General features: G+C 44.1%; 1 protein-coding gene across 6 annotated transcripts; it reads left to right on the plus strand.

Moving 5' to 3' along the window:
* The first annotated feature begins 1,657 nt into the window (after positions 1 to 1,657).
* On the plus strand, positions 1,658 to 15,598 carry TMEM225B (transmembrane protein 225B). Of its 6 annotated transcripts, XM_074390370.1 has the most exons (6): positions 7,542 to 7,790; positions 8,291 to 8,428; positions 9,367 to 9,577; positions 11,519 to 11,665; positions 12,458 to 12,595; positions 15,232 to 15,598. In XM_074390370.1, the coding sequence occupies exons 3-6, from the start codon at positions 9,394 to 9,396 to the stop codon at positions 15,402 to 15,404; spliced, it is 642 nt and encodes a 213-aa protein (XP_074246471.1). In that variant the 5' UTR covers positions 7,542 to 7,790; positions 8,291 to 8,428; positions 9,367 to 9,393; the 3' UTR covers positions 15,405 to 15,598. The 6 variants fall into 6 exon arrangements, with proteins under 6 accessions (XP_074246472.1, XP_074246473.1, XP_074246471.1 ...); XM_074390371.1 differs by lacking the exons at positions 7,542 to 7,790; positions 8,291 to 8,428 and adding an exon at positions 1,658 to 1,986; XM_074390372.1 differs by lacking the exon at positions 8,291 to 8,428 and having other exon boundaries at positions 7,533 to 7,883; positions 11,603 to 11,665.
* The last annotated feature ends 7,572 nt before the right edge of the window (positions 15,599 to 23,170 follow it).

Here is a 23,170-nt window from a genome sequence, read left to right on the forward strand (position 1 = left end):
CAAGAGTTTTACCATGTTGACCAGGGTGGTCTCAAACTCCTGACCTCACGTGATCCACCCATCTTGGCTTCCCAAAGTGCTGGGATTACAGGTGTGAGGGAATCGCATTTTGTACTCCCTTCAAAGTACAAGTGTGTGAAGGAACCATTGTTTTAATCCAAGAGTGTAAGGATTATTTCAAACAAATGGCACCCTTTACAAATCAACAAGAAACTACATAAATTTAAAAATTTATTTTGTGGACACTTCCCATTTACTCTCTTTGATTTTAGAAAATGGTTAGCCATGGCTGGGTGTGGTGGCTCACGCCTGTAATCCCAGTGCTTTGGGAGGCCAAGGCGGGTGGGTCACCTGATGTCAGTTCAAGACCAGCCTGGCCAATGTGCTGAAACCCTGTCTCTACTAAAAATACAAAATTAGCCTGGTGTGCTGGTGTGTGACTGCAATCCCAGCTATTCCAGAGGCTGAGGCAGGAGAACGCCTAGAACCCGAGAGGCAGAGGTTGCCAGAAGTTGCAGTGAGTTGAGATTGCACCACTGCACTCCAGTCTGGGGTACAGAGTGAGACTGTCTCAAAAAAAAAAAAAAAAAAAAAAGGAAAGAAAATGACTAGCCTCTTGTATGTTTATTTCATTCATGTTTATAAATTTACAACTTGGGTATAATACAAGCATTTGTTTTGTCTTTTCATCATTTGCTCATATTACAAATGACACAGTCATCTTTCATTGTCCTTTGGGGGTGAAGTTACGTGTCCCCACTCTGGTATTGGCAGGCCAGGGTGCAGATGCTGCCTTTGTTGCATACCAACTGCAGCTCTGGCATGTAAGATGGTAAAAAACAAAATACCACCACTTGCACAGGGCTGTTGTGAGGATTAATGAGATAGTGTCAGGTTAGGTGCTACATAATTGGAAGTTGCTTTTTCTGAGTTTATCAGGAAACCTCTTATCACGAACAATTTGTCACCTTAATCTTTTTTTTTCCATTCCTGCTTCAATGTGCCTCTGACAAACGCATACTCCTGGTGGGCTAGGCAGTTGGATCTTGGCCCCTTCTCTAAGGCTTTTCTTGCGAGTTCCATGTGCTTATTTATGGGCGGTGCAAAAGTAATTTTGGTTTTTGCCATTAAAAAAAACTGCAAAACCGTAATTACTTTTGTGCCAACCTAATACATGCTCCAGGCGGAGCTGGGAGGCGTTGGGGTGCACACAGGGAGAGTAGGACAGGCTGGCCGCTGGCCCCGCAGGGTCGTCCCGGCCAACGGTCATGAAGGGAGGTGGAGTAGGGGGAGGCCACACAGGGCAGGAAGAGGGGAGGACAAATGGGGTGCACATGGGGACCGTGGCGATGACATAGAATGGACAGCCAAGTCTAGGCCTACTTAGGCGATGAAGGGCAGGTGAAGAAATCCGGTTCCATCTTCCTGCAGTTCTCCCTTGGGGCGCCCCTATCCTATCCTGCTCTGTACCGAGGCGGTTCCTGGTGGGCCCGCGATCAAGATGAGGCCTCTGAGCCTCCCAGAAGTGACTCCAAAGTGCGCGCAGCGGACCTCGCGGTTCCCACGCATCCCCTAGGGTGGTCGGAGGAGCTGGGCGCCCCCGTGCGGAGAACGGAGGAGGGGTCCGCGCGGTAGCCGTTGGAAACGAGGCTGGCGGCGGGGCCCAGCTTGTGGGGCTCCTGGATCCACGTCCAGGTCGCAGGGGCGGGGCCAGCTGCCGATTTCTAAGGGCCTGGCTGCGTTCCTGAGGTCACAAGTAGGGGTCTTTGCTTTCGCCCATCCCCTCCTGGAGAAAGAACGCAGCTTCTAACGCCTTCTCCTCGGTTGGGCACCTTTCTTGGAAAGCTCTGCCTACCATTACCCTTGTACCTGCCCTCTCCTCTCTCCCTTTCCTGAAGTGACTGCCCGTCTCTTGCATGGTGCTGCGAGTGTGTCGAGATTTTGGCGCTGCAGCAGCATCGGAGATTGGATCCAGCCCATGGAGAGGTAGGTCCCCAGAGTCCATTTGTCTGTTCCCAGGGCAGGGGCTTCGGAGAGCAAGCGGGGAGGAGCTGACCTAGCCGGCTGATCTTCGTGGCTTAGACAAAATTTAGAGTTCATTTGCCCTTCCGACCATGCTCTCATATCAGAGGATCAAGATTAGTCTCACACTTAAAAGCATTCTGGTGCAAGACTAGTGACTTTTTTCCCTCCCTCCTTTTCTTCCTCCCCTTTCTCTCTTATTTTTATTTATTTATTTTTTCGAGACAGTGGCTTACTTTGTTGCTCAGGTTGGCGTGCAATGGCACGGTCATAACTCACTGCAGCCTCGACCTCAGCCTCCTAAGTGGCTGGGACTACAGGCTCACACGACCATCCCCAGCTAATAATTTTTTTTTTTTTTTTTTTTTTGAGACAGGGTCTCACTATGTTGCCCAGGCTTGTCTCAAACTCCTGATACTGAGCTATCCTCTCTCCTTGGCCTCCCAAAATGCTAGGATTACAGGTGTGAGTCACTGTGCCCGGCCATGACTTTTTTTTTCTTCTTGTTTAACCCGAAGCTCTATCTCATGTTAGTAAAGCCTGCAGCTAATGTTTCCTCTCTCACGGTGTGGAGCAAATCTGCAGGAGTGCTGTCATAGCTCTACTGTGAGGATCTGTTCTACCAACACCTGTTAACTTGCCTGGCGTTTGGAGAAGCTAGGTAAATGTTGTGTGAATGAATAAATGAATGAACCCAGCCAAGTATGCTCCATGAGCCAAGTGCACGGAGAAAAGTGGACTCTTGTCTTACACACACTCTTCCTTGTTAGGAAAGGCACCTTTTTCTACCCAAGGCATAAACTCCAAGAGTGGATACAATGAACAGGTCACCCATCTGTTAAGAGAAATGGAAGTTAAGTGATTAATAACATTGGGATTTCAATCTGCTGTCCCACCATTATCAGGTGTATGGCTATTTAAAGAAAATGAAGTTGGGGCCAGGCATGGTCACTCATGCCTGTGATCCCAGCACTTTGGGAGGTAGAGACGTGCGGATCACTTGGGGTCAGGAGTTCGAGATCAGCTTGGCCAATATGGTGAAACCCTGTCTCTACTACAAATAAAAAATAGTTGGGCCTGATGGCGCACGCCTGATGGCCCAGCTACTTGGAGAGGCTGAGGTGGGACAATTGCTTGAACCTGTTAGGTGGAGATTGCGGTGAGCTGAGAAGGCGTCACAGAATTCCAGCTGGGGCGACACAGTGCGACTTCATCCTCTGCACCCCCCTTCAAAAAAGAAAAACAGAAAAAAGAAAATGAAGTTGGATTCTTTATTTGGGAGGCAAAGGTTTAGATAATCCACAGCATGGACTTCGAGATGGCTTATGTTTAGGGGACTTTCTTTCATTTAGTCTCTGAATTATGTAATCAGGCGAATTTTTAATGTAAGTACTTACTGAGTAATATTTAGGAGATGCTGAGACTAAGTTGAAAGAAAACCTAGGCCCTCCACCCTATGAACCTAGAGTTTAGAGTTGTGTTGGAATAGTGAACCATGAAGGCTCTTGGGACAGTAGCAATGTTGAAATTCATAAGAAGAGATAATTGTGAACTTGATATTGACCCAGAATGCCTTAGAAGGTCTAGGTTAGGCCTTGAAATTATGTACCAGGAGAAGGGAATCAGGTGTTATTTTATTTTTAAATTTTTATTTCCTTTTGAGAGAGGGTCTTACTCTATTACCCAGGCTGCAGTACAGTGGCCTGATCACAACACACTGCAGCCTTGATCTCCTGGGTTTAAGTGATCCTCCTGCCTCAGCCTCCTATGTAGTTGGGACGACAGGTACGAACCACTATGATTAGCTAATTTTTAATGTGTTAATATTTAATTAAAACTTAAAAAAAAGAGCATTGGAAATGATTTATTTCCAAGATTCATGATTGCAGACAATGTGCGGTCAGCAAGTGATTGCAAAGCAAATCTGTTTTCTCCATCAGACTTGGAAGGCAGAAACACTGACGGGAGTGTAAGTTCACTGGCTTAATCCATTTACACTGGAATTACTAGTGATATCAATGTTATTGTGAATAACATCACAGTGTGTAAATACTAGTTATTATAAATATCACAGCACTATTTCATTAAATATCATAGTGTGTAAACATTGGATATTAGTAGTGATATCAATAGTATTATGAATAATATCACAGCATGTAAATGCTGGATATTATAAATATAACAGCAATATTTCATTAATATCACGGTGTGAAATACTGGCTGTTAGCAGTATATTGATGATGTTATGAACAGTATCACAGTGTGTTAACACTGTGTGTTAATGGTGGATATTAGGAGTCATATCGATGATGTTATGAACAATATGACAATGTGACAACACTGTGTGTTAACACTGGATATCCGTAGTAATATTGCTATTATCAATATTATTACAGTGTATTAGCACACTGTGTTAACATTGGACATCACTAGTATTGATGACATTATAAATACTGTCACAGTGTGTTAACACTGGATATATCAGTAGTTATATTGATGATATTACGAATACTAAAACAGTGTAACACTGGATATCAGTAGTAATATCAATGATATTAATACTATCACAATGTGTTAACACTGGATATCAGTAAAATATCGATGTTATTGTGAATACTGTCACAAAGTGTTATCACTGGAATCAGTAGTAACATCAATAATATTATGAATACCATCAGTGTGTTAGCACTGGATATCAGTAGTAATATTGATGATATTGTGATTAGTATCATAGTGTGTTAACACTGGATATCAGTAATACTGATGATATGAATACCGTCACAGTGTGTTAACACAATTAACACTGGATATTAGAAATATCGATTATATAATAAATACTATCACAGAGTATTAATGCTGGATATCAGTTCTAATATTAATGATATTATAAATACTATCACAGTGTATTAACACTGGATATCAGCAGTAATATCAATAATATTATGAATACTATCCCAATATGTTAACACTGGATTTCAGCAGTAATACTGATGATATTATTGAATACTGTTCCAGCATATTAACACTGGATATTGGCAGTAATATCAATGATATTATGAATACTATCCCAGTATGTTTACACTCGATATCAGCAGTAATATTGATGATATTATGAATACTACCCCAGTGTGTTAACACAGTTGGTTAACACTGAATATCAGCGGTAATATCGATGATATTATGAATAAAATCCCAGTGTGTTAACACAGTGGATTAACACTGGATATCAGCAGTAATATCGATGATACTATGAATACTATCACAGGGTGTTAATACAGTGGGCTAATGCTGGATATCAGCAGTAATATTGATGATATTGTGAATACTATCACAAATACTGTCACAGGGTGTTAATACAGTGGGTTAATGCAATGTTAACACAGTGTATTAACACCCTGTATATCAATAGTAATATACTGGATATCATGAATAATATCAGAGGGTGTTAACCCAGTGTGCTAACACCCTGGATATCAGTAGTAGTACATTGGATATTATGAAAATATCACAGTGTGTTAACAGTGGATATCAGTGGTAATATCATGGATATTAGGAATAATATCACAATGTGTTAACACAGTATGTTAACACTGGATATTAGTAGTGGTGTCATGGATATAAGGAATAATATCACAGTATGCTTACACTGGACATTAGTAGTAATATAATGGATATTATGAATAATATCATGGTGTGTTAACACAGTGTGCTAACAAACATTGGATATTATGAATATCATAGATAATGTTAATATAACAGTGTTCTAACAATGGATATTATTAATATAGATATTAATGTCGCAATGTGCTAACACTGAACATTATGAATATCATATATATTAATATCACAGTGTGCTAACACTGGATATTATGAATATCATAGATATTAATATCATAGTGTGATAACATTGGATCTTATGAATATCATAGATATTATTAATATCACAGTACATTACACAGTGTGCTAACACTGGATATTATATAAATTATTAATATCACAATGTGCTAACACAGTGTGCTAACACTGAATATTATTATCATAGATAATATCATGGTGTGCTAACTGAATATTATAGATATTATCACAGTGTGCAAACACTGGACATTATTAGTATTGTAGATATCAAGTCACAGGATGCTAACACTGGATTTTATTAATATAGATATTATTAACACATCACAGGCTGCTAACACTGATATTTTTGGTATCATAGATATTAACATCTCAGTGTACTAACAATGGATATTATTAATGTCACAGATATTAGTAATATCACAGTGTGCTAACACTATAAGTCATTAATATTATAGATAGTAATATCACAGTGTGCTAACACTGTTTATTACTAATATAGATATTAGTAATGTCACAGTTTGTAAACACAGTGTGTTAACTCTGGATATTATTGTTACAGATATAAGTAATATCACAGTGTGTTAACACAATATGCTAACACTGGATATTATTGATATTGTTATTAGTAATATCACAGTGTGCTACTATTAATAGTGTTAATACTATTAACACTGTATTATTACTATAATGGGAGTGTTAGGTTAATAATATAGTGTTATATATGTTATATATAATAGTATATATATTATTAAAATAATAGTGTTAACACTAGATTATGAATATAATAGTGTTAATACTACTAACACTATATTTTTACTATGATAGTGTTAACACTGCATTGCTAATATAATAGTGTTAATGTTTTATTATGAAACACTCTCTGCTTATAGTATTGATACTATCAACACTACATTATTAATAGTGTTAACACCATATGATTAATAGTGTTAATACTGTTAACACTTTATTATTAACATAATGTTAATACTACATTTTTCATAAAATAGTGTTAATATTATATTAATAGGATTGTGTTAATCCTAGTAACACTATATTATTATTATTATTATTATTGTTTTTTGAGATGGAGTCTTGCTCTGTCACCAGGCTGGAGTGCAGTGACGCAATCTCGGCTCACTGCAACCTCCGCCTCCTGGGTTCAAGCGATTCTTCCACCTCAGCCTCCCGAGTAGCTGGGACCACAGGCGCATGCCACCATGCCCAGCTAATTTTTTCGTATTTTTAGTAGATACGGGGTTTCACCGTGTTGGCCAGGATGATCTCGATCTCTTGACCTCGTGATCCACCCACCTCGGCCTCACAAAGTGCTGGGATTACAGGCATGAGCCACTGCACCAGGCCATAACACTATATTATTAATAGAATCATATTAATCATGTATTAATATAATAATGTTAATACTAACACACTATATTATTAATATGATAGTGTTAATGCTATTAACACTATATTATGAATGTGTGTTAATACTATTAACAGTATATTAATTATATTAATAATATAATGTTAATAGTATATTATTAATATACTTCTGTTAATTCTGTTAGCACTATATTATTAATATTATTATTGTTCCCATTTTACAGTTGAGAAGCCCAGGACCCAGGAGACACAGGAAATTTACCCAAAGTCCCCACGCTGGTAACGGTAGAGCTAGAGTTTGAATTTCGATCCCTCCCGCTCTCTATTCCTCGGCCCCCACGCGCCCGTAGGCGAGGCGGGTACTGTGGGCAGACGCCAGAGCCAGGTTTCCCCACCCTCCACCCGCCAGGGGGCAGCAGGTAGAGAGGGCTGAGCCCGTGTCTCCGCAGAGCGGGAGCTCGGCCCGGAGGCCCAGATGCAGCGGGCTCTGCGCTGGGGACTCGGGGGCCAACGGAAGCTGCAGGAGCGCGGTAGAGCCTGGAGGGGCGGGCGAGGGTCCCACCGTGACCTGCCTGGAAGGCAGCCCAGCCCCGGGACGCGAGACCCCTACAACAGTGCCGCAGGTGGCGGCGGGGGTAGAAGGGAGATCAGGAGCGGGGCGAGCAAGGTGGCCCCACAGGCTGGGAGGGGAGAGGATGTGGGGAAGTCCCCCTACCCACCCAAGGCTGAGCGTTACCTAACTGGCTGTGGGCCCCCGAGAGGCAGGGGCTGGGGGCGGATGGCCAAGTTAGGGCTCAGCTTGGGGTATTGAAAATGCCCCTGTGGCTTTGGGGCCACAGAAGGGCGGAATCCTGGGCATTCAGGAGAAAGGGTCTAAGAGGATCGTCAGCAGGAAGGAACCTCTGACTCCACCCTGGGTCAATGTGCAGCCCAAGTGGCCACAAATTACTGGAGGAAACTGGGAATGGAAGGTCTCTTTCCCGTTCCAACCCAGGATGCACTTTAGGTCGCCCGCTTCCTTTATCCCCAGGGCAGCTACCGGCTTTCCTGGGAGGTGCCAGGGCCTGGAAGGTGCGGGGCTGCAGCTCAGGCGCTGGAGAGGCTTGGGGTCCAGGAACCTCCTGCCAAGCCAGTGGTCCTCAAATGCTGGTCCAGGCACCACCACAGGGTACACAGCTCTTCTTCTTACCTCCTGGTGTTATGGGTCCATTAAAAAATAATAATTTGGTCAGGTATGGGGGCTCACACCTGTAATTTCAGCAGTTTGAGAGGCCAAGGCAGGAGGATCACTTGAGCCCAGGAGTTGCCTGGGCAACATAGCAAGACCCTATCTCTTAAAAAAAAAAAAATCATGGCTCAAGAGTTCTGACTAAAAAAAAAAAAAAAAAAATCAGCCAGGTGTAATGGCATACACCTGTAGTTCCAGCTACTCGAGAGGCTGAGGTGGGAGGATCGCTTGTGCCCAGGAGGCATGAATGCACCACTGCACTCCAGCCTGGGTGACACAAGACCCTGTCTCAAAAAAACAAAACAAAACAAAACAAAAACTGCCAAGTGTGTTGGTTTACACCTGTAATCCCAGCACTTTGGGAGGCCAAGGTGGATGGATCACGAGGTCAGGAGTTTGAGACCAACCTGGCCAACATAGTGAAACCCCGTCTTTATTAAAAATACAAAAATTAGCTGGGCATAGTGGTGCACGCCTGTAATCCCAGCTACTCAAGAGGCTGAGGCAGGAGAATTGCTTGAACCCGGGAGGTGGAGGTTGCAGTGAGCCGAAATCACACCATTGCACTCCAGCCTGGGCTAAACAGAGTGAGACTGTCTCAAAAACAAACAAACAAACAAACAAATGGAATAAAAACCAAACCAGTGATCGTAGATAAGTTGTATTGTTTTGAATGCTCTTGGCAAAATCAAAAGTTGGCAGTCCTGTATTCTCCCATTCTCTCTCCCTTTCTCACACATCTACATGCGTATGAAAAAGCATCCTCTGGATCCACAGAATTTCAGATTGGGGAATCACTGAATTGAACTGCTGGCCATTGGTGGCTGGTGAGGCCGTCCTGACAGCCTCACCTCTGCTATCACTTTTCTCTTACGCAGGTGTTGCTGACGTTGGAGGACTAGGACATGAAGGGATTCTCCTGGGTCATAGTCCCGGCCTTGACCTCCCTAGGCTACCTGCTCATAGTGGTGGTCTCCATCTTTCCGTTCTGGGTGCGGCTTGTGAACCAGGAGTCCCACGAAGTCTTTTTCAGTGGTCCGTTTGAGAACTGCTTCCATGTCAAATGCTGGAAGCCTCGGCCCTTATCCAGTAAGGAGGCATGGAGGCAGGGATGGGAAAGAGGGAGATGGGGCCAGTATGGGGACAGAGGTGGGGGGTGAAAAAGCAGAATCTGGGCAGAGAGGACAAAATCTGATTAGCTCAGGGCTGGACGTAGTGGCTTGCACTTTGGGAGGCCGAAGTGAGAGGATTGCTGAGGCCAGGAATTTGAGACCAGCCTGGGCAACATAGCCAAACCCTGTTGCTGCAAAAATGGAAAAAAACCCAAAAAACAAAAAAACAAAACAGTCGAGTATGGTGGCATGTACTTGTAGTCCCAGCTACTCAAGAGGCTGAGGTTGGAGGCCTCCCGCTTGAGCCCAGGAGTTCAAGGCTACAGTGAGCTGTGATCGTGCCACCGCACTCCAGCCTGCGGGACGGAGTGAGGCCCTGTCTCAAAAAACCACAAAAAATTAACCAGGCTTGTTTAACCCAGGGTAGACTCTGGGATATCTGGGACTTCAACAGTAACTTTGACTCCTGGTCCCACTGCCAGCTGCTCACTCTGCCAGCTTGGGAGGGTGTGCAAACTCATTTTCACATGATCATGCCAGCATTTGGAGAACAATTCACCCTGTTACCAGCCTCTGGCTCTGCTAATTTTGGTTTGCTTCACTACTCCTGTTGTTGTTGTTTTTAAAGATGGGGTCTCCCTCTGTTACCCAGGCTGAAGTGCAGTGGCATGATTATGGCTCACTGTAGCCTCTAACTCCTGGGTTCAAGCAATCCTCCCACCTCAGCCTCCTGGGTAGTTGGGACTACAGGTGCACACCACAGCTCCCAGATAATTTTTAAATTTTATGTTTTGTAAAAACAGGATCTTGCTCTGTTGTCCAGGCTGCCATGATCATAGTTCACTGCAGCCTCTACCTTCTTGGCTCAAGTGATCCTCCTGCCTCAGTCTCCCAAGTAGCTGGGACTACAGGTGTGCCCTACCACGTCCAACTTTTTAAAATTTCTTGTAAAGATGGAGTCTTACTATGTGGCCCAGGCTGGTCTCCAATGCCTGACCTCAGGCAGTCCTCCCACGTCAGCCTCCCAAAGTGTTGAGATTACAGGTGTGAGCCATCACACCCAGTCTCACTCCTATTAACTAGGAAAATTAAATAAGGGTGTGGGGACTCTCTCAAAGTTCAGAACATTTTGACCTCATGAAGTTCTAATTTTCCACAGGTGAATTATTTCAGGGTAATCAATACAGGTGTGATTCTTCACATTTGCACGTGCAACAAATTTTATCATGAGAGATTGATTTTGTGTTGCTTTTTAAAACCACTATTTTCCCCTAGTGGATGATACATGGTTTTCCAGATTCACATAATAATATTTGTTAAGGCCAGGCATGGTGGGTCACACCTGTCATCCCAGCACTTTGGGAGGCCAAGATGGGAGGATCGCCGGAGCCCAGGAGGCTGAGGCTGCTGTGAGCTATGATGGTGCCACTGCATGCTAGCTTGGGCCACAGAGCAAGACCCTTTTTCTACAAAACATAAAAATAAAAAAAATTAGGCAGGTGTGGTGGTGCACGCCTATAGTACCAGCTACTCTGGAGGCTGAGGCAGGAGGACTGCTGGAGCCTGTGAAGTCGAAGTTACAGTGAGCCGAGATCACACCACCACACTCCAGCTGGGGTGATAAGGCGAGACCCCATTTCAAAAGAAGAAAAAATATTTATTAAGAACTGATGATTTCAGTGTCTGACATTGTCAATTTAATTTTTTTCATATATTTCTATGTCATTGGAAATCGAATTGTGGGGCCAGAGCATTCCTGGGGCCAAAGTGGCATGGTCACAACCTTGGTCCCAAGGCTATGCTTTGGGACCTGAGGGTGGTGGTGGGTCCGGGAGCCAGCTCTGTCCAGGCTCTGTGGGACTCTGTCCTTTTTGGGTCAGGGTTCCCAGCTTCAGCCCTGCTTCTCCCTTCCCTGCAGTTTACATCCTCCTCGGCCGGTTTTTCCTGCTCTCTGCAATTATCCTGGCTTTCCTCACCACCTTCTTCATGGTTCCCTTCGCAGCCAAGTTCTTTCCGAGGACCTGGAAGCAAAACTTGGTGTTAGCCTTCATCAGCTTCTTCACAGGTATGGAATAGCCAGGTGATCCCTGACCTTTACCAGGGCCTGGGGAGGAGTCCAGAGAAAGGGGGGTGCTCAGTCTCTGTGATGTCAAGAGAGGCATAATTTTTCTTTATAGAGACAGAGTCTCACTCTGTCGCCCAGGCTGGAGTGCAGTGATGCACTCATAGCTCACTGCAGCCTCGACCTCCTGGGCTCAAGTGATCCTCCCACCTCAGCCTTCCAAGTGGCTGGGACTGCAGGCATGCAGCACCTTAAACAATTTTTTTGTTTGTTTTTGTAGAGATGGGGATCTCGCTATGTTGCCCAGCCTGGCCTCGAACTCCTGGTGTCAAGCGATCTTCCTGCCTCAGCCTCCCAATTGTTGAAATTAGAGGCATGAGCCACTGCACCTGGCCCCTTTTGACATTTATAAAGGGTGACCCAGGCTCCATCCTGAGAGGCTCCCAGGCAAATGGTGGAGGTAGAGCACATGCAGTAGGAAAACCGAGTTGCATTTAATCCGAAGTGTCAAACCCAGAGGGTGCAACCTGAAGTGAGCGAGGGGCAGATGCAGAGGGTGCTAGGAAAGGGAGTTCTGATGATAGTTTCCTGGGAGGTGAGGCACACGGGCTTTCAAGATGAGTCAGAAAGGAAGTAGGGACAGGCCTGTAGGGTGGGAGATTTTTTTTTTTTTTTTTTTTTCAGAGAGGGGACAAGGATGAAGGAACATCCAGGCAGGAGCTACAGAGTGTGAAGTCTGGGGGGAAGGTGGGCAGCATGGGAGAAGAGCGAGGGTACCTCCCTGTAACCCTGCAGCAGCCTGCGCCCTCCTGGCCTTGGTGCTGCATGCCCTGGAGATCCAGGCTCTGAGGATGAAGCTCAGCCACCTGCAGTTCTCCGTGCTATGGCCTTACTACGTGCTGGGCTTCAACATCTTTCTGTTCATAGTGGCTGGTGAGTGTCCAGGGAACAGTGCCCTGCTTCTCATCCTCGGTCTGGATTTAGGAGCCTGTCTTGTGGAGGCCCTCCCTTTGGATTCACTAGAGTTGCACTGTTCTAAACTGCAGCCGCCAGCTACACATGGCAATTTAACTTGAGTTAATTAAAATAGTTATTGGCCGGGCATGGTGGCTCACACCTGTAATCGAAGTACTTCAGGAGGTTGAGGTGTGTGCATCACTTGAGGCCAGGAGTTTGAGACCAGCCTTGCCAACATGGCCAACCCCACCGCTACTAAAAATGCAAAATTTAGGGCTGGGGGTGGTGTCTTACACCTGTAATCCCAGCACTTTGGGAGGCCGAGGCGGGTGGATCACGGGGTCAGGAGTTGAAGACCAGTTTGGTCAAAATAGCAAAACCGCTTCTTTACTAAAAATACAAAAATTAGCCAGGCATGGTGGTGTGTGTCTGTAATCCCAGCTACTCAGGAAGCTGAGGCAGAGAACTGCTTGAACCCAGGAAGCGGAGATTGTAGTGAGCTGAGATTGTGCCATTGCATTCCAGCCTGGGCAACAGATTGAGGCTCCATCTAAAAAAAATTAGCCGGGCATGGTGGCACATGCCTGTAATCTCAGCTACTTGGGAGGCTGAGGCAGGAGAATTGCTTGAACCCAGGATGCAGAGGTTGCAGTTAGCTGAGATCACATCACTGCACTCCAGCCTGGGTGACGGAGCAAGACTCAGTCTCCAAAATAAAATAAAAACTTATGAATTCATTTCTTCAATCATACTAGCCACATTACCAGTGTTCAATAACCACATGTGTCCAGTGGCTATTGGACAACTGTCATACTGGACACTGCAGACAGAGAAATTTCCTTCTCTGCAGAACGTTCTACTGGAAGGCACTGCTCTGGAGCTTCAACCTCATCCTTTGCCTTCCTGTTCTTATCCTTCTTGGCTTAGAACCAAACTCCTTCAAATTGGTATAGTCTCCCTTCCACTAACCTTTCTCCTAAGGCTATCTATTCCTGTCTCTGTTTTTTTTTAAGAGACAGAGTCTTGCTCTGTTGCCCAGGTTGGATTGCAGTGGTAGAACTGCAGCCTCCAATTCCTGGGCTTGAGAGATCCTCCTGCCTCAACCTCTTGAATTACTGTAGCTACAGGCATGGGCCACCATGGCCAGCTAGTTAAATATATATATTTAACAGACACACACACACACACACACACACACACACACACACACACAGCCAAGTGCTGCTAGCTCATGCCTGTCATCCCAGCACTTTGGGAGGCTGAGGTGGGTGGATCACCTGAGGTCAGGAGTTCAAGACCAGCCTAGTCAACATGGCGAAACCTTGTCTCTACTAAACATACAAAAATTAGCCAGGCGTGGTGGCTCATGCCTGTAGTTCCAGCTACTTGGGAGGCTGAAGCACAAGAATTGCTTGAACCCAGGAGGTGGAGGTTGCAGTGAGCCAACATCGCACCACTGCACTCCAGCCTAGGCAACAGAGCAGGACTCTGTCTCAAAAAAAAACCTAAAAATAAAACCCCAATAAAAACATTATATTTTTAATATATTTTTATTTTTTATTTCTTAATTTCTCTATCTCCAAATACAGTTACAATATTTTATATTTTAACCTTTTAATTCTATTTTTTCCATGATTTCCATGAACTTTTTGAAGTTCCCTCACATTTTATTTAGAATGTGGCTTCGAGTGGGAGAGTAGTCTGCTATATTGCTGAAAATAGAAGTTGTCTTTTATCTTAGTCTTCACCTTAACACAGCATTGATCATTCAAGATATCTCCATTTGTTGTTTTTTAAAAGAGACAAGGTCTTGCTCTGTTGCCCAGGCTGGAGAGCAGTGGTGTGATCATAGCTCACTGCACCCTTGAGGTCTTGGTATGTCACCCATGATGAGTCTTGAACTCCTGGGCTCAAAAGACCTTCCTGCCTTGGCTTCCCAAAGCACTGGAATTATAGACATGAACCACCACACCCATCCTTCATTTGTTCTTTTTTTTTTTTTTTTTTTTTGAGACGGAGTTTCGCTCTTGTTACCCCGGCTGGAGTGCAATGGCACGATCTTGGCTCACCGCAACCTCCGCCTCCTGGGTTCAGGCAATTCTCCTGCCTCAGCCTCCTGAGTAGCTGGGATTACAGGCACACGCCACCACGCCCAGCTAGTTTTTTTTTGTATTTTTAGTAGAGACGGGGTTTCACCATGTTGACCAGGATGGTCTCGATCTCTCGACCTCGTGATCCACCTGCCTCGGCCTCCCAAAGTGCTGGGATTACAGCATTTGTTCTTATTAATGTCAGTTGTCTTTCTTTCACTTCACTGAAGATCTCGATTTGGGCCTGGGTTTTGTATTGGAACTTCCTTTCTCTAAACCCTTGTTTTTGTCACCCATTAATGGGCTAGATGATTGCTGAGGTGTCTTCTAGGTGCTGACTATGGGTCTGTGATTTTATTCATGTATTTGTATTTCTTCTCCTTTGACGTATCCTATCTTGGCAATACCCTAGATTGAGAGGCAGAATGAGGGAGGGCAGGTCTGGAGCCAGAGGGACATGACCTCCAGGGCGTGGAGCTCTGCACTCTCTCTGACCTGACTCAAACCTTGGCTGTTCCCTAGGTACCATCTGCCTTGCTCAAGAAATAGCCTGCCCTTGCTGTCACTTGTTGTCCATTTCCCAGAGGATGGAGGAGGGCCATGGGTGCCTGCACCTGGACAATCTGGAGAGTTTGGGAGGAGAACTGAGCTCAGTACAAAAGGAGACACTGGTGACAGAAGAAACAGTTATCTAGCCCAGGACATGGCCTCCCTACCCTTCTTCAAGCCGTGTGAATGCATACATGTAGCTGTTTGTAGGCCCCACTCTCTGCCAGTGTCTGTGCCTTTGCGGAGCTTCTTGTATTTCAGATCAACCCTCCACTTCCCCATACGCACAGCGATTCTATCTTGATTGTATTTGAAATTTGCTAAAAGTCCTTTCAACTCTTCTGAGCTTCCTGAGTGACATTTTTGCAGGTATTTTCAAGAAAAAGAAGGGGCTGCTTTGTTCATCCATACCTCAAAAACCAAGCCTGTAGGGCAGGAGGGGAGGGAAGAATATTACAAGATGACCAAGTGAAATGGGATTTTGCAAAACAAAAACTGTATAGAATACAGAATACACTTGGGGTAATGACAGTTATTTGGGCTGGTGGCATAGTGGTGAAAGAATTTACCAAGACAATTGTAGATAAAGAAAGGCAGATTTGGCCGGGCGCAGTGGCTCACATCTGTAATCCCAGCACTTTGGGAGGCCGAGACGGGTGGATCATGAGGTCAAGAGATCGAGACCATCCTGGTCAACATGGTGAAACCCCGTCTCTACTAAAAATACAAAAATTAGCTGGGCATGGTGGCACATGCCTGTAGTCCCAGCTACTCGGGAGGCTGAGGCAGGAGAATTGCTTGAACCCAGGAGGCGGAGGTTGCAGTGAGCCAAGATCGCGCCATTGCCCTCCAGCCTGGGTAACAAGAGCGAAACTCCGTCTCAAAAAAAAAAAAAAGAAAAAAAGAAAGGCAGATTTACTAAAGGAAGTATAAAAGTATGTTGCCAGGGAGCAATGGGCAGAACCAGCAGAAGAGGAGCTGACTGAAAGGAAACAGAGGCTTGCTGGATATTTCTTTTTTTTTCTCCTCTTTTATTGATTGATTGATTGATTGTACTTTAGGTTATGGGGTACATGTGCAGATCATGCAGGATTGTTGCATATGTACACACACGGCTGCCTCTATCCCCCCCATGACCTACATTTGGCATTTCTCCCCATGTTATCCCTCCCTGACCTCCCCACCCTTCCGCTGTCTCTCCTTTCCGCCCCCAACAACCATTGTGTGTGATGCTCCCCTCCCTGTGTCCATGTGTTTTCATTGTTCAACACCCGCATGGCTATGGGGGCTCTCTTTTGGTTCCATATGAAGTTTAACGTGGTTTTTCCCAGTTCTGTGAAGAAGGTCATTGGTAGGTTGATGGGGATAGCATTGAATCTATAAATTACTTTGGGCAGTATGGCCATTTTCACAATATTGATTCTTCCTAACCATGAGCATGGACTGTTTCTCCATTTGCTTGTGTCCTCTCGTATTTCCTTGAGTGGTGGTTTGTAGTTCTCCTCGAAGAGGTCTTTACATCCTTTGTTAGTTGTATTCCTAGGTATTTTATTCTCTTTGTAGCAATTGTGAATGGGAGTTCATTCATGATTTAGCTCTCTGTTAGTCTGTTATTGGTGTATAGAAATGCTTGTGATTTCTGCACACAAGCATTTGTGACTTTGCTGAGACTTCACTGAAGTTGCTTATCAGTTTAAGGAGATTTTGGGCTGAGATGATAGGGTCTTCTAAATATACAATCATGTCATCTGCAAATAGAGACAATTTGACTTCATCTTTTCCTAACTGAATACCCTTTATTTTTTTTCTTGCCTAATTGCTCAGGCTAGAAATTCCAATAGTATATTGAATAGGAGTGGTGACAGACAGCATCCTCATCTAGTGTCAGATTTCAAAGGGAATGCTTCCAGTTTTTGCCTATTGAGTATGATATTGACTGTGGGTTTGTCATAAATATCTTTTATTATTTTGAGATACATTCTGTCCATACCTAGTTCATTGAGAGTTTTTAGCATAAAGGGCTATTCAATTTTGTCGAAGGCCTTCTCTGCATCTATTGAGATGATCATGTGGTTTTTGTCTTTGGTTCTGTTTACGTGGTGAACTATGTTTATAGACTTGTGTATGTTGAACCAGCCTTGCATCCCCAGAATGAAGCCTACTTGATCGTGATGGATAAGCTTTCTGATGTGCTGTTGCAATTGGTTTACCAGTATTTTATTAAAGATTTTTGCATCTATGTTCATCATGGATATTGACCTGAAGTTTTCTTTTTTTGTTGAGTCTCTGCCAGGTTTTGGTATCAGGATGATGTTGGTCTCATAAAATGATTTGGGAAGGATTCCCTCCTTTTGGATTGTTTGGAATAGTTTCAGAAGGAATGGTACCAGCTCCTCTTTCTACGTCTGGTAGAATTCAGCTGTGAACCTGTCTGGACCTGGACTTCTTTTGGTTAGACTATTAATTGCTGCCCCAACATTAGCCCTTGTTATTGGTCTAGTCAAGGTTTCAACTTCTTCCTGATTTAGGCTTAGAAGGGTGTAATTGTCCAGGAATGTATCCATTTCTTCCTGGTTTACTGGTTTATGTGCATAGAGTTGTTTGTAGTAATCTGATTGTAGTTTGTATTTCTGTGGAGTCAGTGGTGATACCCCTTTATCATTTTTTATTGCATCTATTTGATTCTTCTCCCTTTTCTTTTTTATTAATTTGGCTAGCAGTCTGTCTACTTTGTTGATATTTTCAAAAAACCAGCTCCTGGATTTATTGAATTATAGAAGGATATTTTGTGTCTATCTCTTTCAGTTCTGCTGTGAACTTAGTTATTTCTTGTCTTCTGCTAGCTTTTGAGTTTTTTTGATCTTGCTCCTCTAGCTCTTTCAATTTTGACAATAGGGTGTTATTTTAGATCTTTCCTTGCTTCTCTGGTGGGCATTTATTGCTATAAATTTCCCTCTAGACACTGCTTTAAATGTGTCTCAGAGATTCTAGTACATTGTATCTCCGTTCTTGTTGGTTTCAAAGAACATCTTTATTTCTGCCTTCATTTTATTGTTTATCCAGTTGACATTCAGGAGCCAGTTGTTTAGTTTCCATGAAGTTGTGCAGTTCTGAGTTAGTTTCTTAATCCTGAGTTCTAATTTGAGTGCACTGTGGTCTGAGAGGCTGTTTGTTATGATTTCCATTCTTTTGCATTTGCTGAGGAGTGATTAACTTCCAATTATGTGGTCAATTTTAGAGTAGGTGCCATGCAGTGCTGAGAAGAATGTATATTCTGTGGATTTGGGGTGGAGATTTCTGTAGATGTCTATTAGGTCTGCTTGGTCCAGATCTGAGTTCAAGTCCTGGATATCCTTGTTAATTTTCTGTCTTGTTTATCTGTCTAATATTGATATTGGAGTGTTAAAGTCTCCCATTATTATTGTATGGGAGTCTAAGTCTGTTTGTAGGTCATTAAGAACTTGCTTTATGTACTTGGGTGCTCCTGTATTGGGTGCATATATATTTACAATCATTAGTTCTTCTTGATGCATTGATCCTTTTACTATTAGGTAATGCCCTTCTTTGTCTCTTTTGATCTTTGTTGGTTTAATATCTATTTTATCAGAGACTTGGATTGCAACTCCTGCTTTTTTTTTTTTTCTATTTGCTTGATAGATCTTCCTCCATCCCTTTATTTTGAGCCTGTGTGTGTCCTTGCACATGAGATGTGTCTCCTAAATACAGCACACTGATAGGTTTTGACTTTTTATCCAATTTGCCTGTCTGTGTCTTTTGATTGAGGCAATTAGTCCATTTACCTTTATGGTTAATATTGTTATGTGTGAATTTCATCCTGCCATTTTGATGCTAGCTAGATATTTTGCCCATTAGTTGACACATTTTCTTCATTTTGTCGATGGTCTTTACCATTTTGTACATTTTTTTTTTTTTTTTTTGAGACGGAGTTTTGCTCTTGTTACCCAGGCTGGAGTGCGATGGCGCGATCTCGGCTCACCGCAACCTCCGTCTCCTGGGTTCAGGAAATTCTCCTGCCTCAGCCTCCTGAGTAGCTGGGATTACAGGCACGCGCCACCATGCCCAGCTAATTTCTTGTATTTTTAGTAGAGACGGGGTTTCACCATGTTGACTGGGATGGTCTCAATCTCTTGACCTCGTGATCCACCCGCCTCAGCCTCCCAAAGTGCTGGGATTACAGGCTTGAGCCACCGCGCCCGGCTTCCATTTTGTACATTTTTGAAGTGGCTGGTACTGGTTGTTCCTTTCTTCGTTTAGTGCTTCTTTCAGGAGCTCTTGTAAGGCAGGCCTGGTGGTGATGAAATATCTCAGCAATTGCTTGTCCATAAAGAATTTTCTTTCTCTTTCACTTTGAAAGATTAGTTTGACTGGATATGAAATTCTAGGTTGAAAGTTCTTTTGTTTAAGGATGCTGAATATTGGCCCCCACTCTCTTCTGGCTTGTAGGGTTTCTGCCAAGAGATCCACTGTGAGTCTGATGGGCTTCCCTTTGTAGGTAACTTGACCTTTCTCTCTGGCTGCCCTTAGCATTTTTTCTTTCATTTCAACCCTGGTGAATATGATGATTATGTGCTTTGGGGTTGCTCTTCTTGAGGAATGTCTTTGTGGTGTTCCTTGTATTTCCTGGACTTGAATGTTGGCCTGCCTTGCTAAGTTAGGGAAGTTCTCTTGGATAATATCCTGAAGAGTGTTTTCTAGCTTGGATTCATTCTCTCTGTCACATTCAGGTACTCCTATCAAATGTAGATTAGGTCTTTTCACATAATCCCATATTTCTTGGAGGCTTTGTTCATTTCTTGTCAGTCTTTTTTCTCTATTCTTGCCTTCTCATTTTATTTCATTGAGTTGATCTTCAGTCCTTGATATCCTTTCTTCTGCATGTCAATTCACAAGCTATTGAAACTTCTGTATGCTTTATGAAGTTCTTGTGCTGTGTTTTTCAGCTCTATCAAGTTGTTTATATTCTTCTTTAAGCTGTTTATTCTAGTTAGCATCTCATCTAACCCTTTTTCTAGGTTCTTAGTTTCTTTGCATTGGATTAGCACAAGTTCTTTTAGGTCAGAAAATTTTGTTATTATCCACCTTCTGAATTCATCAGATTCATTCTACATCTATCTTTTATCCCTAGCTGGTGAGGAGTTGTGATCCTTTGGAGGAGGAGAGGCATTCTGGTTTTGGGTGTTTTAATCCATTTTGCGCTGGTTTCTTCCCATCTTTGTGGCTTTATCTACCTGTGGTCTTTGTAGTTGGTGACTTTTGGATGGGGTCTCTGAGTGGACATCCTTTTTGTTGATGTTGAAGCTATTTCCTTCTGTTTCTTAGTTTTCCTTCTAACAATCAGGCCCCTCTGCTGCAGAACTGCTAGAGGTCCACTCCAGACCCCGCTCACCTGGGGATCACCTGCGGGGGCTGCAGAACAGCAAGGGTTGCTGCTGGTTCCTTCCACTGCTATCTTTGTCCCAGAAGGGTACCCACCAGATGTCAGCCTGAGCTCTCCTTTATGAGGTGTCTCTTTGGGTATACAGGTGTTGGAGAGTTACTTGAAGAGACAGTCTGTCCCTTACAGGAGCTCAAGTGCTATGCTGGGAGCTCCGTTGTTCTGTGCAGAGCTGCTGGCAGGTACCTTTAAGTCTGCTGCAGCTAAACTCACATCTGCCTCTTTTCCCAGGTGCTCTGTCCTAGGAAGGTTGGCTTTATTTATAAGTTCCTGTCGTGCTGCTGCCTTTTTTCATAGATGCCCTGCTAATCACAGTCTGCCAGAAGAGGCATTGCTGAGCTGCTGCAAGCTCTGTCCAGCTGCTGTGTGAACTGCCTGGGTAGTGGGGACTGCCTTGGTAGTGGGGGCTACCTCGGTAGTAGGGGACACCCTTCCCCTAACTGAGTAGGACTATCCTGGGTCCAGTTGTGCTTGCTGTGAAACACTCAATCCAGAGTGTTTCAGATTGCCTGTTTTGTGGGGGTGGTACCCACTGATCCAGATTGCCTGGCTCCCTGTCTCAGCCCCCTCCCTTTCAGTTGAATGGGTGGCTCTGTCTCCCAGGTGTTCCAGGCACCAGTCAAAACAGCTGCCCAGACATGTATGAGTTTCTGTGCACCAACCCAGCACTGGCTGAAACTGCCACGCTGAAAACTTATGGTGCTTTTTGGCCTGGGAATCTCCTGGTCTGTGGGCAGTGAAAACTTGCTTGGAAATGTGGTGAGTACTCACCCTCTGTGCTGTTCTCGCTGGGAACTGCACTCCAGTGCTGTTCCTATTTGGCCATCTTGGATCCTCCTCTTGCTGGAGATTTCATGGTGTACTGTTTATTCTGTATGCTGGAGGGCTTTGTGTAGTACTGACAATGCGGAGGTTGCAGTGAGCTAATTTGCAGGTGTCTAGTGATAGCTTGGAAGCAGGAAGATTGTGAGTTAATTGCACAGAAGGGCTATGTGTGCTGGACCATGAAGAAAGGCAGGCTTGTGGCTTATCTGATTTTTTTTTGCTTTCTCCTCCTCCCACCAGCCTGACTTCTTTCCTGTATTTAGGACTGTACATTAGCCAATCAATATGTCTGGCATTCCATCATTTCCCTATAGCCAGAGGCCTCCTGAGTGCTCCTCTAGTGTGCCCCATTCACAGCTCTATGGTGCTTATATCATGGGGAGCACTCAGCGTCCCAGCAAGAATGGGTGTAGCTGGGAAGAACATATGCTTGGGGCAGTGGAGCAGCCAGAAGAGCAATCCAAGCCCTCTTCTGGCTTCATCTCTGTATTGGTCTGTTTTCATGCTGCTGATGAAGACATATCTGAGACTGGGTAATTTATAAAGCAAATGAGGTTTAATGGACTCACAGTACCATGTGCTGGGGAGGCCTCACAATCATGGCAGAGGCATGTCTTACATGGCAGCAGGCAAGAGATAATGAGAGCCAAGCAAAAAGGGAAACCCCTTATAAAACCATTAGATCTTGTGAGACTTATTCACTACCACAAGAACAATATGGGGGGAACTGCCCCCATGATTGAATTATCTCCCATCGGGTCCCTCCCACAACACGTGAGAATTATGGGAGCTACAAATCAAGATGAGATTTGGGTGGGGACAAAGCCAAACCATCCCTCATCCTTCATCTCAAAGATACCACCTACCAATGGCTTCCCACGTCTCGCTCCAAAGAACAAATGTGCAGAAAAAGCTCTTAGCATTTAAGCAGTGCAACTCCTAAAGCAGGTGCAGGGAGCTGTGGATGTCTTTTGGGAGAGGAGAGGCAATGGACATGGCTAGAATCAAGTGGACTCCATCGTGATTAAATAGCATCATTGAAGGTGAACTTGTGGGATGCACCTTGGAGTACAAAGAGATTTCAAAATTCGTCCCTGTTTCTAGAGGCAGACACCTAAGCAGAGGAACTAAGACATACACACTTGAACAACTAATAGTCAATGGGTGTTTTAGTGAATTTTTTTGGAGTGTCTTATTACATTTCTCTCCAAAAGGTATCTTGGGAGCTTTTTTTTTTTTTTTTGAGACCAGGTTTCACTCTTGTTGCCCAGGCTGGAGTGTGCAATGGCATGATCTCGGCTCACCACAACCTCCACCTCCTGGGTTCAAGCAGTTCTGCTGCCTCAGCCTCCTGAGTAGCTGGGATTACAGGCATGCGCTACCACGCCATGTGTACTAGAGATGGGGTTTCTCCATGTTGGTCAGACTGGTCTCGAACTCCTGACCTCAGGTGATCGACCTGCCTTGGCCTCCTAAAGTGCTGCGATGACAGGCGTGAGCCACTGTGCCTGGCTGGGAGTTTCTTATAGGGATATGATTACAGCCTAGTTCCAAATTGTCTCACATTTCCTTCTTAAAAAAGAAACCATAGGAACTGTAATTGTCAGTGAAACTAGGACTAGAGAACACCTA

Source organism: Saimiri boliviensis, chromosome 20 (assembly GCF_048565385.1).
Source record: "Saimiri boliviensis isolate mSaiBol1 chromosome 20, mSaiBol1.pri, whole genome shotgun sequence".
Taxonomy (NCBI): Eukaryota; Metazoa; Chordata; class Mammalia; order Primates; family Cebidae; genus Saimiri; species Saimiri boliviensis.

Excerpts from the sequence above, each read along its gene's own strand:
- TMEM225B (XM_074390371.1), top strand. The coding sequence starts at position 9,394 with ATGAAGGGATTCTCCTGGGTCATAGTCCCGGCCTTGACCTCCCTAGGC. Across the intron at positions 11,666-12,457 it reads CTTCATCAGCTTCTTCACAG|CAGCCTGCGCCCTCCTGGCC; the intron begins GTATGGAATAGC and ends GTAACCCTGCAG. Across the intron at positions 12,596-15,231 it reads CTTTCTGTTCATAGTGGCTG|GTACCATCTGCCTTGCTCAA; the intron begins GTGAGTGTCCAG and ends GCTGTTCCCTAG.